This window comes from Acipenser ruthenus, chromosome 50 (genome assembly GCF_902713425.1).
Source record: "Acipenser ruthenus chromosome 50, fAciRut3.2 maternal haplotype, whole genome shotgun sequence".
NCBI lineage: Eukaryota > Metazoa > Chordata > Actinopteri > Acipenseriformes > Acipenseridae > Acipenser > Acipenser ruthenus.
In genome coordinates this window covers 8,940,261-8,954,120 of record NC_081238.1, presented here as the reverse complement: position 1 = coordinate 8,954,120, position 13,860 = coordinate 8,940,261, and the positions used below count along the sequence as shown (strand labels likewise).

Here is a 13,860-nt window from a genome sequence, read left to right as displayed (position 1 = left end):
GTTAGTGAAGTTGCCTTTACGTGCTGCAAACACCACTGGGCAGTGGTCAAGTCCTTCTTACATAGGTGACCACCGCAGAGCGAATCATGCCTGTGGTAATGTCGTCTCCCAGCCCCCAGTACTTCCAAGCTTTCGAAATGGCTCTTCCGATCTTCTTGATAGGGTTGCCCTTGTTGGTAAAGAAAAACGTGGTTGGTTTGTAGCTGTATCCCGGGAGTTTGTGTCTCATTGCGGCATACCGCAAGAGCCATTGATGCTCCAGGGTGCTCACCACCAACACCGCTTTCCCGAAGGTCGCTGCCGTTTTGTGGTTACTCACCTGTTGGGAGAGGGTATATATAATTTCCCCCAATGTTATACTTATTTTCCACCAGTAGATAGCAGCAGCCCCAAGAAGTGTAGTCGACAAACATTAAAATTGTTACGCACGCTGATGTGGAACTCCCCCGTGTAGGCTTTGGCACCGTCAAAGTCAAGCAGACTCATATTCATTACGACCCCCCTACGATGACCATTGTGCAACAACAGCCTCCCGCACAGAAGGCCGACCAGGGTGCAGGCGTTGGAAGGTGCCGACTCGCAGAGATCTGTAAAGACAAGGGGAGCAGGCAGTCAGCTGTGAGCGCCCAGACGACAGGCGAGTACGTGTGCATTGCAAGGCTTACCAAGTAGTTCAGGTATCGCCGTCTCGCATTGCTGGTTAAAGCACTGGAGCTTGTTTTTAGGATGAGCCGCTCTGCGAAACAGACATGAATGCACACATGAGCCGATACTATAAAATACACAAAAAGACGAACAACAAAAACACCGCAGAAATACCTTGCCCATGGTCTTGTACCAATTGACGGTGCAGCGAGAGTTGCCTTTTCCCCTGCTTTCTGAACGATTTGAGGAGGAACATTAACGAGCGTATGTTCCGTTCAGAAAGTTTTACGTGGCTTAAGTCAGCCTCATGCAGGTACCGCAGGAAAGAAAGTACGTCCTGTAGGTAACTGTGGACCGTGGTAGGTTTCAATCCTGATCTCATCAACTCATCGAACCACCTGTAATGAAAGAAGGACATGGGACGTTCAGTGGTTTGTCTAAACAGACGGGGTCGATGGAGCTTGTACTTTACGAGTATTACTCACGACTGGCTCCGTGAGGCGTGGCGCAAGAACCGCAAGTCGTTCCTGACTGGCCCCTCTGGTAACCTGGCCATGTGTTGCAAGAATAGTCGGATATGCTGAACCGCCTGTTTCGTGTTGTCCCGGCCCTTTGCAGTGGGTAGCGGTCCTGACAGAAACGCTCGGTACAGCTGAAGCGCTTTGGCTGAAAGGCACAGGAAAATAAAAAACGGGTTACACACACACACACACACACACACACACACACACACAGAGTCTGAACTCACGGTCACGTTGGCTTCTTGGCTCGGGGCTTGAAGGTCCATGCTCTGTATAGGAGGAGGAGGAGGAGGAGGAGGAGGAATCATCATCTTCAGATGCTGAGGACGGCGACAGGTATGTGCCGCTACAAGATGTGCTACTCTCTGGGCGTACCGAGCCAGTCCCAGTAGCTGCCGAGGTGTCCTCTGTGGCTCGTAGCTGTTGTCGCAGCCCCGTGACAGTCGGCAGCGTTTTTGTACATGCTGGCTCCCTTCCCGAGGGCATTAAAGTCGGCGGAGCCGACTCTTGGTGAACACCCGGGTCTGAACTGAGAGTATGCGTTTTCTCGGTCGACTTATGTCTTTCCTCCGGCTGCTCCTGCATCCAATTATCAGTGACATTGCTTGTGGACCTTCGGTCAACTGTAGCTTTAGCCTTGGACATGAGTGCAGCATACTCTGGGTTGACTGTCTGAATATCGTGAATCCTGTGCAAGTGTCGATCCAGTCGGGCAATATTTCTGGCATGGCAGCCCTCCAATGGACAATTTAACTTTACGGGTGTTCTATAAAAAGGAAAAAAAAAACAACAAAAAAACACTCAATTAAAACACAAAATCTAACTTTAAAAAATAAATTAAGAAATAAACGTAAAAAGGTATTTAACAAACAGAAAGAAAGTTACAATACATTAACACGCTTACTTATCCGTGGTATGCTGGCGAACAGAGCAGTTTTTTTCCGTGTCCATCACTGTCTCAGGCTCTAGCCTGATGAAAGAGTAAATGACTGTCTGACGATCCGGCTTTATATCCTTATGGACGAGTCCACTGTTAATTGGACACGACCATTTTCCAGTGCTTGCTTAATTCGAAGTTGGACGGGATTACCCGCAGCTGCGGCCAACAAGGAGGCTGTTTTTTCTGCTGCGTGGGATCGACGAAAATAGCAGAGAATTAAGCTCACCCCACCCCCGAGTCTTCGGAAGACTTCGGCAACGTCACGGGCAGCTGCACGGCGGTTAGCCCTGGTCCCGCGTCCCGGGTCTACAGCGATGAATGAATTCATTCAATGCACGCCCCCCCCCCGGGTGCACGAGTGTTATGAAGCCGGGCTATCGTTCCCCGAGCTCGGCTAAACACTTGCGGCGTCCCCCGGGGGACCTGCACGGCGGTTAGCCCTGGTCCCGCGTCCCGTGTGAACAGCGATGAATGAATTCATTCAATGCACGCCCCCCCCCCGGGTGCACGAGTGTTATGAAGCCGGGCTATCGTTCCCCGAGCTCGGCTGAACACTTGCGGCGTCCCCCGGGGGACCTGCACGGCGGTTAGCCCTGGTCCCGCGTCCCGGGTCTACAGCGATGAATGAATTCATTCAATGCACTTTCCCCCCCGGGTGCACGAGTGTTATGAAGCCGGGCTATCGTTCCCCGAGCTCGGCTGAACACTTGCGGCGGTTAGCCCTGGTCCCGCGTCCCGGGTCTACAGCGATGAATGAATTCATTCAATGCACGCCCCCCCCCCGGGTGCACGAGTGTTATGAAGCCGGGCTATCGTTCCCCGAGCTCGGCTGAACACTTGCGGCGTCCCCCGGGGGACCTGCACGGCGGTTAGCCCTGGTCCCGCGTCCCGTGTGAACAGCGATGAATGAATTCATTCAATGCACTTTCCCCCCCGGGTGCACGAGTGTTATGAAGCCGGGCTATCGTTCCCCGAGCTCGGCTGAACACTTGCGGCGGTTAGCCCTGGTCCCGCGTCCCGGGTCTACAGCGATGAATGAATTCATTCAATGCACGCCCCCCCCCCGGGTGCACGAGTGTTATGAAGCCGGGCTATCGTTCCCCGAGCTCGGCTGAACACTTGCGGCGTCCCCCGGGGGACCTGCACGGCGGTTAGCCCTGGTCCCGCGTCCCGTGTGAACAGCGATGAATGAATTCATTCAATGCACGCCCCCCCCCCGGGTGCACGAGTGTTATGAAGCCGGGCTATCGTTCCCCGAGCTCGGCTGAACACTTGCGGCGTCCCCCGGGGGACCTGCACGGCGGTTAGCCCTGGTCCCGCGTCCCGGGTCTACAGCGATGAATGAATTCATTCAATGCACTTTCCCCCCCGGGTGCACGAGTGTTATGAAGCCGGGCTATCGTTCCCCGAGCTCGGCTGAACACTTGCGGCGGTTAGCCCTGGTCCCGCGTCCCGGGTCTACAGCGATGAATGAATTCATTCAATGCACGCCCCCCCCCCGGGTGCACGAGTGTTATGAAGCCGGGCTATCGTTCCCCGAGCTCGGCTGAACACTTGCGGCGTCCCCCGGGGGACCTGCACGGCGGTTAGCCCTGGTCCCGCGTCCCGTGTGAACAGCGATGAATGAATTCATTCAATGCACGCCCCCCCCCCGGGTGCACGAGTGTTATGAAGCCGGGCTATCGTTCCCCGAGCTCGGCTGAACACTTGCGGCGTCCCCCGGGGGACCTGCACGGCGGTTAGCCCTGGTCCCGCGTCCCGGGTCTACAGCGATGAATGAATTCATTCAATGCACTTTCCCCCCCGGGTGCACGAGTGTTATGAAGCCGGGCTATCGTTCCCCGAGCTCGGCTGAACACTTGCGGCGGTTAGCCCTGGTCCCGCGTCCCGGGTCTACAGCGATGAATGAATTCATTCAATGCACGCCCCCCCCCCGGGTGCACGAGTGTTATGAAGCCGGGCTATCGTTCCCCGAGCTCGGCTGAACACTTGCGGCGTCCCCCGGGGGACCTGCACGGCGGTTAGCCCTGGTCCCGCGTCCCGGGTCTACAGCGATGAATGAATTCATTCAATGCACTTTCCCCCCCGGGTGCACGAGTGTTATGAAGCCGGGCTATCGTTCCCCGAGCTCGGCTGAACACTTGCGGCGGTTAGCCCTGGTCCCGCGTCCCGGGTCTACAGCGATGAATGAATTCATTCAATGCACGCCCCCCCCCCCGGGTGCACGAGTGTTATGAAGCCGGGCTATCGTTCCCCGAGCTCGGCTGAACACTTGCGGCGTCCCCCGGGGGACCTGCACGGCGGTTAGCCCTGGTCCCGCGTCCCGTGTGAACAGCGATGAATGAATTCATTCAATGCACGCCCCCCCCCCCGGGTGCACGAGTGTTATGAAGCCGGGCTATCGTTCCCCGAGCTCGGCTGAACACTTGCGGCGTCCCCCGGGGGACCTGCACGGCGGTTAGCCCTGGTCCCGCGTCCCGGGTCTACAGCGATGAATGAATTCATTCAATGCACTTTCCCCCCCGGGTGCACGAGTGTTATGAAGCCGGGCTATCGTTCCCCGAGCTCGGCTGAACACTTGCGGCGGTTAGCCCTGGTCCCGCGTCCCGGGTCTACAGCGATGAATGAATTCATTCAATGCACGCCCCCCCCCCGGGTGCACGAGTGTTATGAAGCCGGGCTATCGTTCCCCGAGCTCGGCTGAACACTTGCGGCGTCCCCCGGGGGACCTGCACGGCGGTTAGCCCTGGTCCCGCGTCCCGTGTGAACAGCGATGAATGAATTCATTCAATGCACTTTCCCCCCCCGGGTGCACGAGTGTTATGAAGCCGGGCTATCGTTCCCCGAGCTCGGCTGAACACTTGCGGCGGTTAGCCCTGGTCCCGCGTCCCGGGTCTACAGCGATGAATGAATTCATTCAATGCACGCCCCCCCCCCGGGTGCACGAGTGTTATGAAGCCGGGCTATCGTTCCCCGAGCTCGGCTGAACACTTGCGGCGTCCCCCGGGGGACCTGCACGGCGGTTAGCCCTGGTCCCGCGTCCCGGGTCTACAGCGATGAATGAATTCATTCAATGCACTTTCCCCCCCGGGTGCACGAGTGTTACGAAGCCGGCCTATCGTTCCCCGAGCTCGGCTGAACACTTGCGGCGGTTAGCCCTGGTCCCGCGTCCCGGGTCTACAGCGATGAATGAATTCATTCAATGCACGCCCCCCCCCGGGTGCACGAGTGTTATGGGTCCCGGCTGGAGATCCGCGAGCTCGGCTGAACACCTGCGCAAGCGCCGCTGCGGAGACCCGTTAGAAGCAGCCCCGAAGGCCAGCGAAAATAGCCGAGAGTTAAGCCCCTCCCCGCCGTGGCTTCGTCAGCCACTCGCCGCTACAAGAGGGACGGGCCTCTGGTCATGTGATTTATGACATGACATGACCAGAGGCCCGCCCAACCTGACGTTGCGGAAGTTTGCCGAAGACACAGCGGGGAGAGGCTTAACTCTCGGCTATTTTCGGACTCGGCGAGAAGGCAGCAGGACGCTCTATTCACGGCTAACTCCCCGCGGTCCCCTCTGACCGATCGGAGCCGGTTTAGCGCTCCAGGCAGTCGGATACTTTAGCGCCTCAGCAGCGGGGGCGACGACCTCTAACATTCCCCGGGGAGCTGCCCGAGTGTAAGGCCGGGACCCCCGTCTGCTGGGGGAAAAAAATACCTGCACGTCCCCCCCGTGTGCACGGGTGTTATGAGCTCGGGCTGAACACTTGCTCGTCCCCCCCGCCCCCGGGGAGCTGCACGGCGGAACAGCGATGAATGAATTCATTAAATGCACTTTCCCCCCGGGTGCACGAGTGTTATGGGTCCCGGCTGGAGATCCGCGAGCTCGGCTGAACACTTGCGGCGTCCCCCGGGGGACCTGCACGGCGGTTAGCCCTGGTCCCGCGTCCCGTGTGAACAGCGATGAATGAATTCATTCAATGCACTTTCCCCCCCGGGTGCACGAGTGTTATGAAGCCGGGCTATCGTTCCCCGAGCTCGGCTGAACACTTGCGGCGGTTAGCCCTGGTCCCGCGTCCCGGGTCTACAGCGATGAATGAATTCATTCAATGCACGCCCCCCCCCCCCGGGTGCACGAGTGTTATGAAGCCGGGCTATCGTTCCCCGAGCTCGGCTGAACACTTGCGGCGTCCCCCGGGGGACCTGCACGGCGGTTAGCCCTGGTCCCGCGTCCCGGGTCTACAGCGATGAATGAATTCATTCAATGCACTTTCCCCCCCGGGTGCACGAGTGTTACGAAGCCGGCCTATCGTTCCCCGAGCTCGGCTGAACACTTGCGGCGGTTAGCCCTGGTCCCGCGTCCCGGTTCTACAGCGATGAATGAATTCATTCAATGCACGCCCCCCCCGGGTGCACGAGTGTTATGGGTCCCGGCTGGAGATCCGCGAGCTCGGCTGAACACCTGCGCAAGCGCCGCTGCGGAGACCCGTTAGAAGCAGCCCCGAAGGCCAGCGAAAATAGCCGAGAGTTAAGCCCCTCCCCGCCGTGGCTTCGTCAGCCACTCGCCGCTTCAAGAGGGACGGGCCTCTGGTCATGTGATTTATGACATGACATGACCAGAGGCCCGCCCAACCTGACGTTGCGGAAGTTTGCCGAAGACACAGCGGGGAGAGGCTTAACTCTCGGCTATTTTCGGACTCGGCGAGAAGGCAGCAGGACGCTCTATTCACGGCTAACTCCCCGCGGTCCCCTCTGACCGATCGGAGCCGGTTTAGCGCTCCAGGCAGTCGGATACTTTAGCGCCTCAGCAGCGGGGGCGACGACCTCTAACATTCCCCGGGGAGCTGCCCGAGTGTAAGGCCGGGACCCCCGTCTGCTGGGGGAAAAAAATACCTGCACGTCCCCCCCGTGTGCACGGGTGTTATGAGCTCGGGCTGAACACTTGCTCGTCCCCCCCGCCCCCGGGGAGCTGCACGGCGGAACAGCGATGAATGAATTCATTAAATGCACTTTCCCCCCGGGTGCACGAGTGTTATGGGTCCCGGCTGGAGATCCGCGAGCTCGGCTGAACACTTGCGGCGTCCCCCGGGGGACCTGCACGGCGGTTAGCCCTGGTCCCGCGTCCCGTGTGAACAGCGATGAATGAATTCATTCAATGCACTTTCCCCCCCGGGTGCACGAGTGTTATGAAGCCGGGCTATCGTTCCCCGAGCTCGGCTGAACACTTGCGGCGGTTAGCCCTGGTCCCGCGTCCCGGGTCTACAGCGATGAATGAATTCATTCAATGCACGCCCCCCCCCCGGGTGCACGAGTGTTATGAAGCCGGGCTATCGTTCCCCGAGCTCGGCTGAACACTTGCGGCGTCCCCCGGGGGACCTGCACGGCGGTTAGCCCTGGTCCCGCGTCCCGTGTGAACAGCGATGAATGAATTCATTCAATGCACGCCCCCCCCCCGGGTGCACGAGTGTTATGAAGCCGGGCTATCGTTCCCCGAGCTCGGCTGAACACTTGCGGCGTCCCCCGGGGGACCTGCACGGCGGTTAGCCCTGGTCCCGCGTCCCGGGTCTACAGCGATGAATGAATTCATTCAATGCACTTTCCCCCCCGGGTGCACGAGTGTTATGAAGCCGGGCTATCGTTCCCCGAGCTCGGCTGAACACTTGCGGCGGTTAGCCCTGGTCCCGCGTCCCGGGTCTACAGCGATGAATGAATTCATTCAATGCACGCCCCCCCCCCGGGTGCACGAGTGTTATGAAGCCGGGCTATCGTTCCCCGAGCTCGGCTGAACACTTGCGGCGTCCCCCGGGGGACCTGCACGGCGGTTAGCCCTGGTCCCGCGTCCCGGGTCTACAGCGATGAATGAATTCATTCAATGCACTTTCCCCCCCGGGTGCACGAGTGTTATGAAGCCGGGCTATCGTTCCCCGAGCTCGGCTGAACACTTGCGGCGGTTAGCCCTGGTCCCGCGTCCCGGGTCTACAGCGATGAATGAATTCATTCAATGCACGCCCCCCCCCCGGGTGCACGAGTGTTATGAAGCCGGGCTATCGTTCCCCGAGCTCGGCTGAACACTTGCGGCGTCCCCCGGGGGACCTGCACGGCGGTTAGCCCTGGTCCCGCGTCCCGTGTGAACAGCGATGAATGAATTCATTCAATGCACGCCCCCCCCCCGGGTGCACGAGTGTTATGAAGCCGGGCTATCGTTCCCCGAGCTCGGCTGAACACTTGCGGCGTCCCCCGGGGGACCTGCACGGCGGTTAGCCCTGGTCCCGCGTCCCGGGTCTACAGCGATGAATGAATTCATTCAATGCACTTTCCCCCCCGGGTGCACGAGTGTTATGAAGCCGGGCTATCGTTCCCCGAGCTCGGCTGAACACTTGCGGCGGTTAGCCCTGGTCCCGCGTCCCGGGTCTACAGCGATGAATGAATTCATTCAATGCACGCCCCCCCCCCGGGTGCACGAGTGTTATGAAGCCGGGCTATCGTTCCCCGAGCTCGGCTGAACACTTGCGGCGTCCCCCGGGGGACCTGCACGGCGGTTAGCCCTGGTCCCGCGTCCCGGGTCTACAGCGATGAATGAATTCATTCAATGCACTTTCCCCCCCGGGTGCACGAGTGTTATGAAGCCGGGCTATCGTTCCCCGAGCTCGGCTGAACACTTGCGGCGGTTAGCCCTGGTCCCGCGTCCCGGGTCTACAGCGATGAATGAATTCATTCAATGCACGCCCCCCCCCCGGGTGCACGAGTGTTATGAAGCCGGGCTATCGTTCCCCGAGCTCGGCTGAACACTTGCTCGTCCCCCCCGCCCCCGGGGAGCTGCACGGCGGAACAGCGATGAATGAATTCATTAAATGCACTTTCCCCCCGGGTGCACGAGTGTTATGGGTCCCGGCTGGAGATCCGCGAGCTCGGGCTGAACACTTGCTCGTCCCCTGCAGTGTTTTTAGAAGAATTCCCGCAGAAATCGGATTTTTTTGAGCAATTCAAATAAGAGTAACAGCATTTGCTTCCCCGGTGTCATAAATATTTTCCACCAGTAGATGGCAGCAGCCCCTAGAATTGGAGTCGGCAACCATTCAAATACTTGAAAAAGTACATTTTAATGAGTTTTTAAGCCAATTTTGGCAGGCTCTCAAAGAATCAGCGAATGTGGTAGGGGGCTGAAAATTGCTACAGAGTACCTGTAGGACATGCAGATAAGTGGTGGAAAAGCACAGGTTGCTGGGCCTTTCGGTTCCGACGCTGCCCCTGTCCTTAAATGCCACTTCTAAGTGCACTGCAGGCCCCTTGAAAAAGTACATTTGGAAGGATTTTGAAGCCATGCAAGCAGGTAGAAACACCATTCAAAGGGCTGTAGTATCAGACTAACAGCCTGTAACTGAGCCCAGGGTTTTTAGAGCGATTCCTACAAAATTCAGCTTTTTTCCCATTCAACTAAGGCGACCGCTGCTTTAAGCCTATGGGTCATTTGTAACAATTTTGGCAGGCTCTCAAAGAATCAGCGAATGTGGTAGGTGGCTGAAAATTGCTACAGAGTACCTGTAGGACATGCAGATAAGTGGTGGAAAAGCACAGGTTGCTGGGCCTTTCGGTTCCGACGCTGCCCCTGTCCTTAAATGCCACTTCTAAGTGCACTGCAGGCCCCTTGAAAAAGTACATTTGGAAGGATTTTGAAGCCATGCAAGCAGGTAGAAACACCATTCCAAGGGCTGTAGTATCAGACTAACAGCCTGTAACTGAGCCCAGGGTTTTTAGAGCGATTCCTACAAAATTCAGCTTTTTTCCCATTCAACTAAGGCGACCGCTGCTTTAAGCCTATGGGTCATTTGTAACAATTTTGGCAGGCTCTCAAAGAATCAGCGAATGTGGTAGGTGGCTGAAAATTGCTACAGAGTACCTGTATTATATGCAGATAATAAATGTAGAAGCACAGGTTTATGGGGCTTTTGGTTGAAATGCAGCAGCTTGCCTTAGATGGACTCATACCGAGAGATTGCAGCACATTTGATCAGAACCTTTTTAAGTGTTTCTCGGCTGTGCGACCAGATAGAAGCTCCATTTAAATGGCTGTAGTATCAGAGAATTAGTCTCTAACAGTATTCAGTGGCCTTGTAATGAATCCTGCAAAAACTGATTGATAAGAAAAAAAATAAAAAGATTACTGGCAGATGCAAATTCACTTCTTTTTTATTTTATTTCTCTGGAACAGTAAGGGCTAGAGAAACCATTCAAACAGTTCCTGTATCAGGGTAGTAGGTAGCAATTGTGTACCAAAGTTGAGACCAATCCGTTGAAAAACAGAGTTTTTATTCAATTGTGTCTGTTTCTTACGTTTTTGGTGAAAACGCCTATACGTTTCAATGGGAATCACATTAAAATTAATATTTCAATAACCCCTGGAGCTACCACCTCATACGAGGTATCGTTGGATAGGTATGATTGCAAGCTACAGAACAACACCGCACTCGAGTTTTTATTCGACTGCTACACTAAATAACGACCTTAAATAGGTTTCGTTTACATTTGGCGAAAAAACGTCCCGTTCAGGTTTTTTTTTTTTTTTTGAATTAATATTTAAATAACCACAGGATCAAGGTATGCCTGGAAAGGTATTACTGCGAGCTACAAAACAAGACCTTTAGCACGGAAACGAGTGTGACCCTAACCCTAAATCCGAGTCACACTAGTTTTGATGGGCCACAGCTGGAGCTGCGTGCCTGCAACGGAGAGTGGGAGAGCTGGAGAGTGGGACGGCACTTGCATCGCAGTCGGATGCTGGGCTTTGGGACGCTCCATCCTTTTCACCGGCCATGGACGCGGCCAGGGCAGGGGGATGGATGCCTGTGACACAAGCCCAGTGCGGGAGTGCAAGCCCAGGGGTCATAGCTAGGAACATGCGACCAATGAAAACAGCCAAGGTTTTGAGTCTAAAGCACTTTATTAAAATCAGACAGATCCTGAGACGGTGCATTTAAACAGGTGTCCTCTGTGGAGGCAGAGTGAGCGACCAGGGGCGGCAGGCTGTCGGTAAGCTCCAGGCTCTCCCCGATGAGGCGTCTTGCTCGTTGGTGGTCAGCCGGGGCTTGGTCATGGACGTAGAAGCTCTCCTGTGTTCTCAGGCTGTGCGCCATGTGTCTCGAAACTGCAGTTTTGTTAACTTCGTTATGAGTTGCCCAAGTCTAGGGAGTAAAGAAAAATGAGTCAGGTTAGTGAAGTTGCCTTTACGTGCTGCAAACACCACTGGGCAGTGGTCAAGTCCTTCTTACATAGGTGACCACCGCAGAGCGAATCATGCCTGTGGTAATGTCGTCTCCCAGCCCCCAGTACTTCCAAGCTTTCGAAATGGCTCTTCCGATCTTCTTGATAGGGTTGCCCTTGTTGGTAAAGAAAAACGTGGTTGGTTTGTAGCTGTATCCCGGGAGTTTGTGTCTCATTGCGGCATACCGCAAGAGCCATTGATGCTCCAGGGTGCTCACCACCAACACCGCTTTCCCGAAGGTCGCTGCCGTTTTGTGGTTACTCACCTGTTGGGAGAGGGTATATATAATTTCCCCCAATGTTATACTTATTTTCCACCAGTAGATAGCAGCAGCCCCCAAGAAGTGTAGTCGACAAACATTAAAATTGTTACGCACGCTGATGTGGAACTCCCCCGTGTAGGCTTTGGCACCGTCAAAGTCAAGCAGACTCATATTCATTACGACCCCCCTACGATGACCATTGTGCAACAACAGCCTCCCGCACAGAAGGCCGACCAGGGTGCAGGCGTTGGAAGGTGCCGACTCGCAGAGATCTGTAAAGACAAGGGGAGCAGGCAGTCAGCTGTGAGCGCCCAGACGACAGGCGAGTACGTGTGCATTGCAAGGCTTACCAAGTAGTTCAGGTATCGCCGTCTCGCATTGCTGGTTAAAGCACTGGAGCTTGTTTTTAGGGATGAGCCGCTCTGCGAAACAGACATGAATGCACACATGAGCCGATACTATAAAATACACAAAAAGACGAACAACAAAAACACCGCAGAAATACCTTGCCCATGGTCTTGTACCAATTGACGGTGCAGCGAGAGTTGCCTTTTCCCCTGCTTTCTGAACGATTTGAGGAGGAACATTAACGAGCGTATGTTCCGTTCAGAAAGTTTTACGTGGCTTAAGTCAGCCTCATGCAGGTACCGCAGGAAAGAAAGTACGTCCTGTAGGTAACTGTGGACCGTGGTAGGTTTCAATCCTGATCTCATCAACTCATCGAACCACCTGTAATGAAAGAAGGACATGGGACGTTCAGTGGTTTGTCTAAACAGACGGGGTCGATGGAGCTTGTACTTTACGAGTATTACTCACGACTGGCTCCGTGAGGCGTGGCGCAAGAACCGCAAGTCGTTCCTGACTGGCCCCTCTGGTAACCTGGCCATGTGTTGCAAGAATAGTCGGATATGCTGAACCGCCTGTTTCGTGTTGTCCCGGCCCTTTGCAGTGGGTAGCGGTCCTGACAGAAACGCTCGGTACAGCTGAAGCGCTTTGGCTGAAAGGCACAGGAAAATAAAAAACGGGTTACACACACACACACACACACACACACACACACACACACAGAGTCTGAACTCACGGTCACGTTGGCTTCTTGGCTCGGGGCTTGAAGGTCCATGCTCTGTATAGGAGGAGGAGGAGGAGGAGGAGGAGGAATCATCATCTTCAGATGCTGAGGACGGCGACAGGTATGTGCCGCTACAAGATGTGCTACTCTCTGGGCGTACCGAGCCAGTCCCAGTAGCTGCCGAGGTGTCCTCTGTGGCTCGTAGCTGTTGTCGCAGCCCCGTGACAGTCGGCAGCGTTTTTGTACATGCTGGCTCCCTTCCCGAGGGCATTAAAGTCGGCGGAGCCGACTCTTGGTGAACACCCGGGTCTGAACTGAGAGTATGCGTTTTCTCGGTCGACTTATGTCTTTCCTCCGGCTGCTCCTGCATCCAATTATCAGTGACATTGCTTGTGGACCTTCGGTCAACTGTAGCTTTAGCCTTGGACATGAGTGCAGCATACTCTGGGTTGACTGTCTGAATATCGTGAATCCTGTGCAAGTGTCGATCCAGTCGGGCAATATTTCTGGCATGGCAGCCCTCCAATGGACAATTTAACTTTACGGGTGTTCTATAAAAAGGAAAAAAAAAACAACAAAAAAACACTCAATTAAAACACAAAATCTAACTTTAAAAAATAAATTAAGAAATAAACGTAAAAAGGTATTTAACAAACAGAAAGAAAGTTACAATACATTAACACGCTTACTTATCCGTGGTATGCTGGCGAACAGAGCAGTTTTTTTCCGTGTCCATCACTGTCTCAGGCTCTAGCCTGATGAAAGAGTAAATGACTGTCTGACGATCCGGCTTTATATCCTTATGGACGAGTCCACTGTTAATTGGACACGACCATTTTCCAGTGCTTGCTTAATTCGAAGTTGGACGGGATTACCCGCAGCTGCGGCCAACAAGGAGGCTGTTTTTTCTGCTGCGTGGGATCGACGAAAATAGCAGAGAATTAAGCTCACCCCACCCCCGAGTCTTCGGAAGACTTCGGCAACGTCACGGGCAGCTGCACGGCGGTTAGCCCTGGTCCCGCGTCCCGGGTCTACAGCGATGAATGAATTCATTCAATGCACGCCCCCCCCCCGGGTGCACGAGTGTTATGAAGCCGGGCTATCGTTCCCCGAGCTCGGCTGAACACTTGCGGCGTCCCCCGGGGGACCTGCACGGCGGTTAGCCCTGGTCCCGCGTCC

The 13,860-nt window shown here is 55.4% G+C and overlaps 2 protein-coding genes across 6 annotated transcripts in view; both read right to left on the bottom strand.

Annotated features, from left to right (window-relative positions):
• Positions 1 to 2,203, bottom strand: part of LOC131722045 (uncharacterized) — a 2,489-nt gene extending 286 nt beyond the window's left edge. Inside the window, exons 1-8 of one of the 3 annotated variants that reach the window (XM_059015620.1) lie at positions 2,071 to 2,203; positions 1,394 to 1,932; positions 1,131 to 1,311; positions 820 to 1,043; positions 666 to 736; positions 430 to 587; positions 272 to 319; positions 62 to 169 (exon numbers count right to left, since the gene is read on the bottom strand). In XM_059015620.1, coding sequence (XP_058871603.1) covers positions 492 to 587; positions 666 to 736; positions 820 to 1,043; positions 1,131 to 1,311; positions 1,394 to 1,932; positions 2,071 to 2,117 — 1,158 coding nt within the window. In that variant the 5' untranslated portion in view covers positions 2,118 to 2,203 and the 3' untranslated portion in view covers positions 62 to 169; positions 272 to 319; positions 430 to 491. Of the gene's footprint in view, positions 1 to 61; positions 320 to 429; positions 588 to 665; positions 737 to 819; positions 1,044 to 1,130; positions 1,312 to 1,393; positions 1,933 to 2,070 lie in introns of all 3 variants that reach the window. The other 2 variants (XM_059015619.1, XM_059015621.1) reach the window with 2 other exon arrangements.
• Positions 2,204 to 11,010: 8,807 nt separating this feature from the next.
• On the bottom strand, positions 11,011 to 13,503 carry LOC131722044 (uncharacterized). 3 transcript variants are annotated; one of them, XM_059015613.1, is made up of 9 exons: positions 13,371 to 13,503; positions 12,694 to 13,232; positions 12,429 to 12,609; positions 12,118 to 12,341; positions 11,963 to 12,034; positions 11,727 to 11,884; positions 11,568 to 11,615; positions 11,358 to 11,465; positions 11,011 to 11,270 (listed from the first exon to the last, which is right to left on the bottom strand). In XM_059015613.1, the coding sequence occupies exons 1-9, from the start codon at positions 13,415 to 13,417 to the stop codon at positions 11,019 to 11,021; spliced, it is 1,629 nt and encodes a 542-aa protein (XP_058871596.1). In that variant the 5' UTR covers positions 13,418 to 13,503; the 3' UTR covers positions 11,011 to 11,018. The 3 variants fall into 3 exon arrangements, with proteins under 3 accessions (XP_058871596.1, XP_058871595.1, XP_058871597.1); XM_059015612.1 differs by having other exon boundaries at positions 11,358 to 11,615; XM_059015614.1 differs by lacking the exons at positions 11,358 to 11,465; positions 11,568 to 11,615.
• Between the last annotated feature and the right edge of the window lie 357 nt (positions 13,504 to 13,860).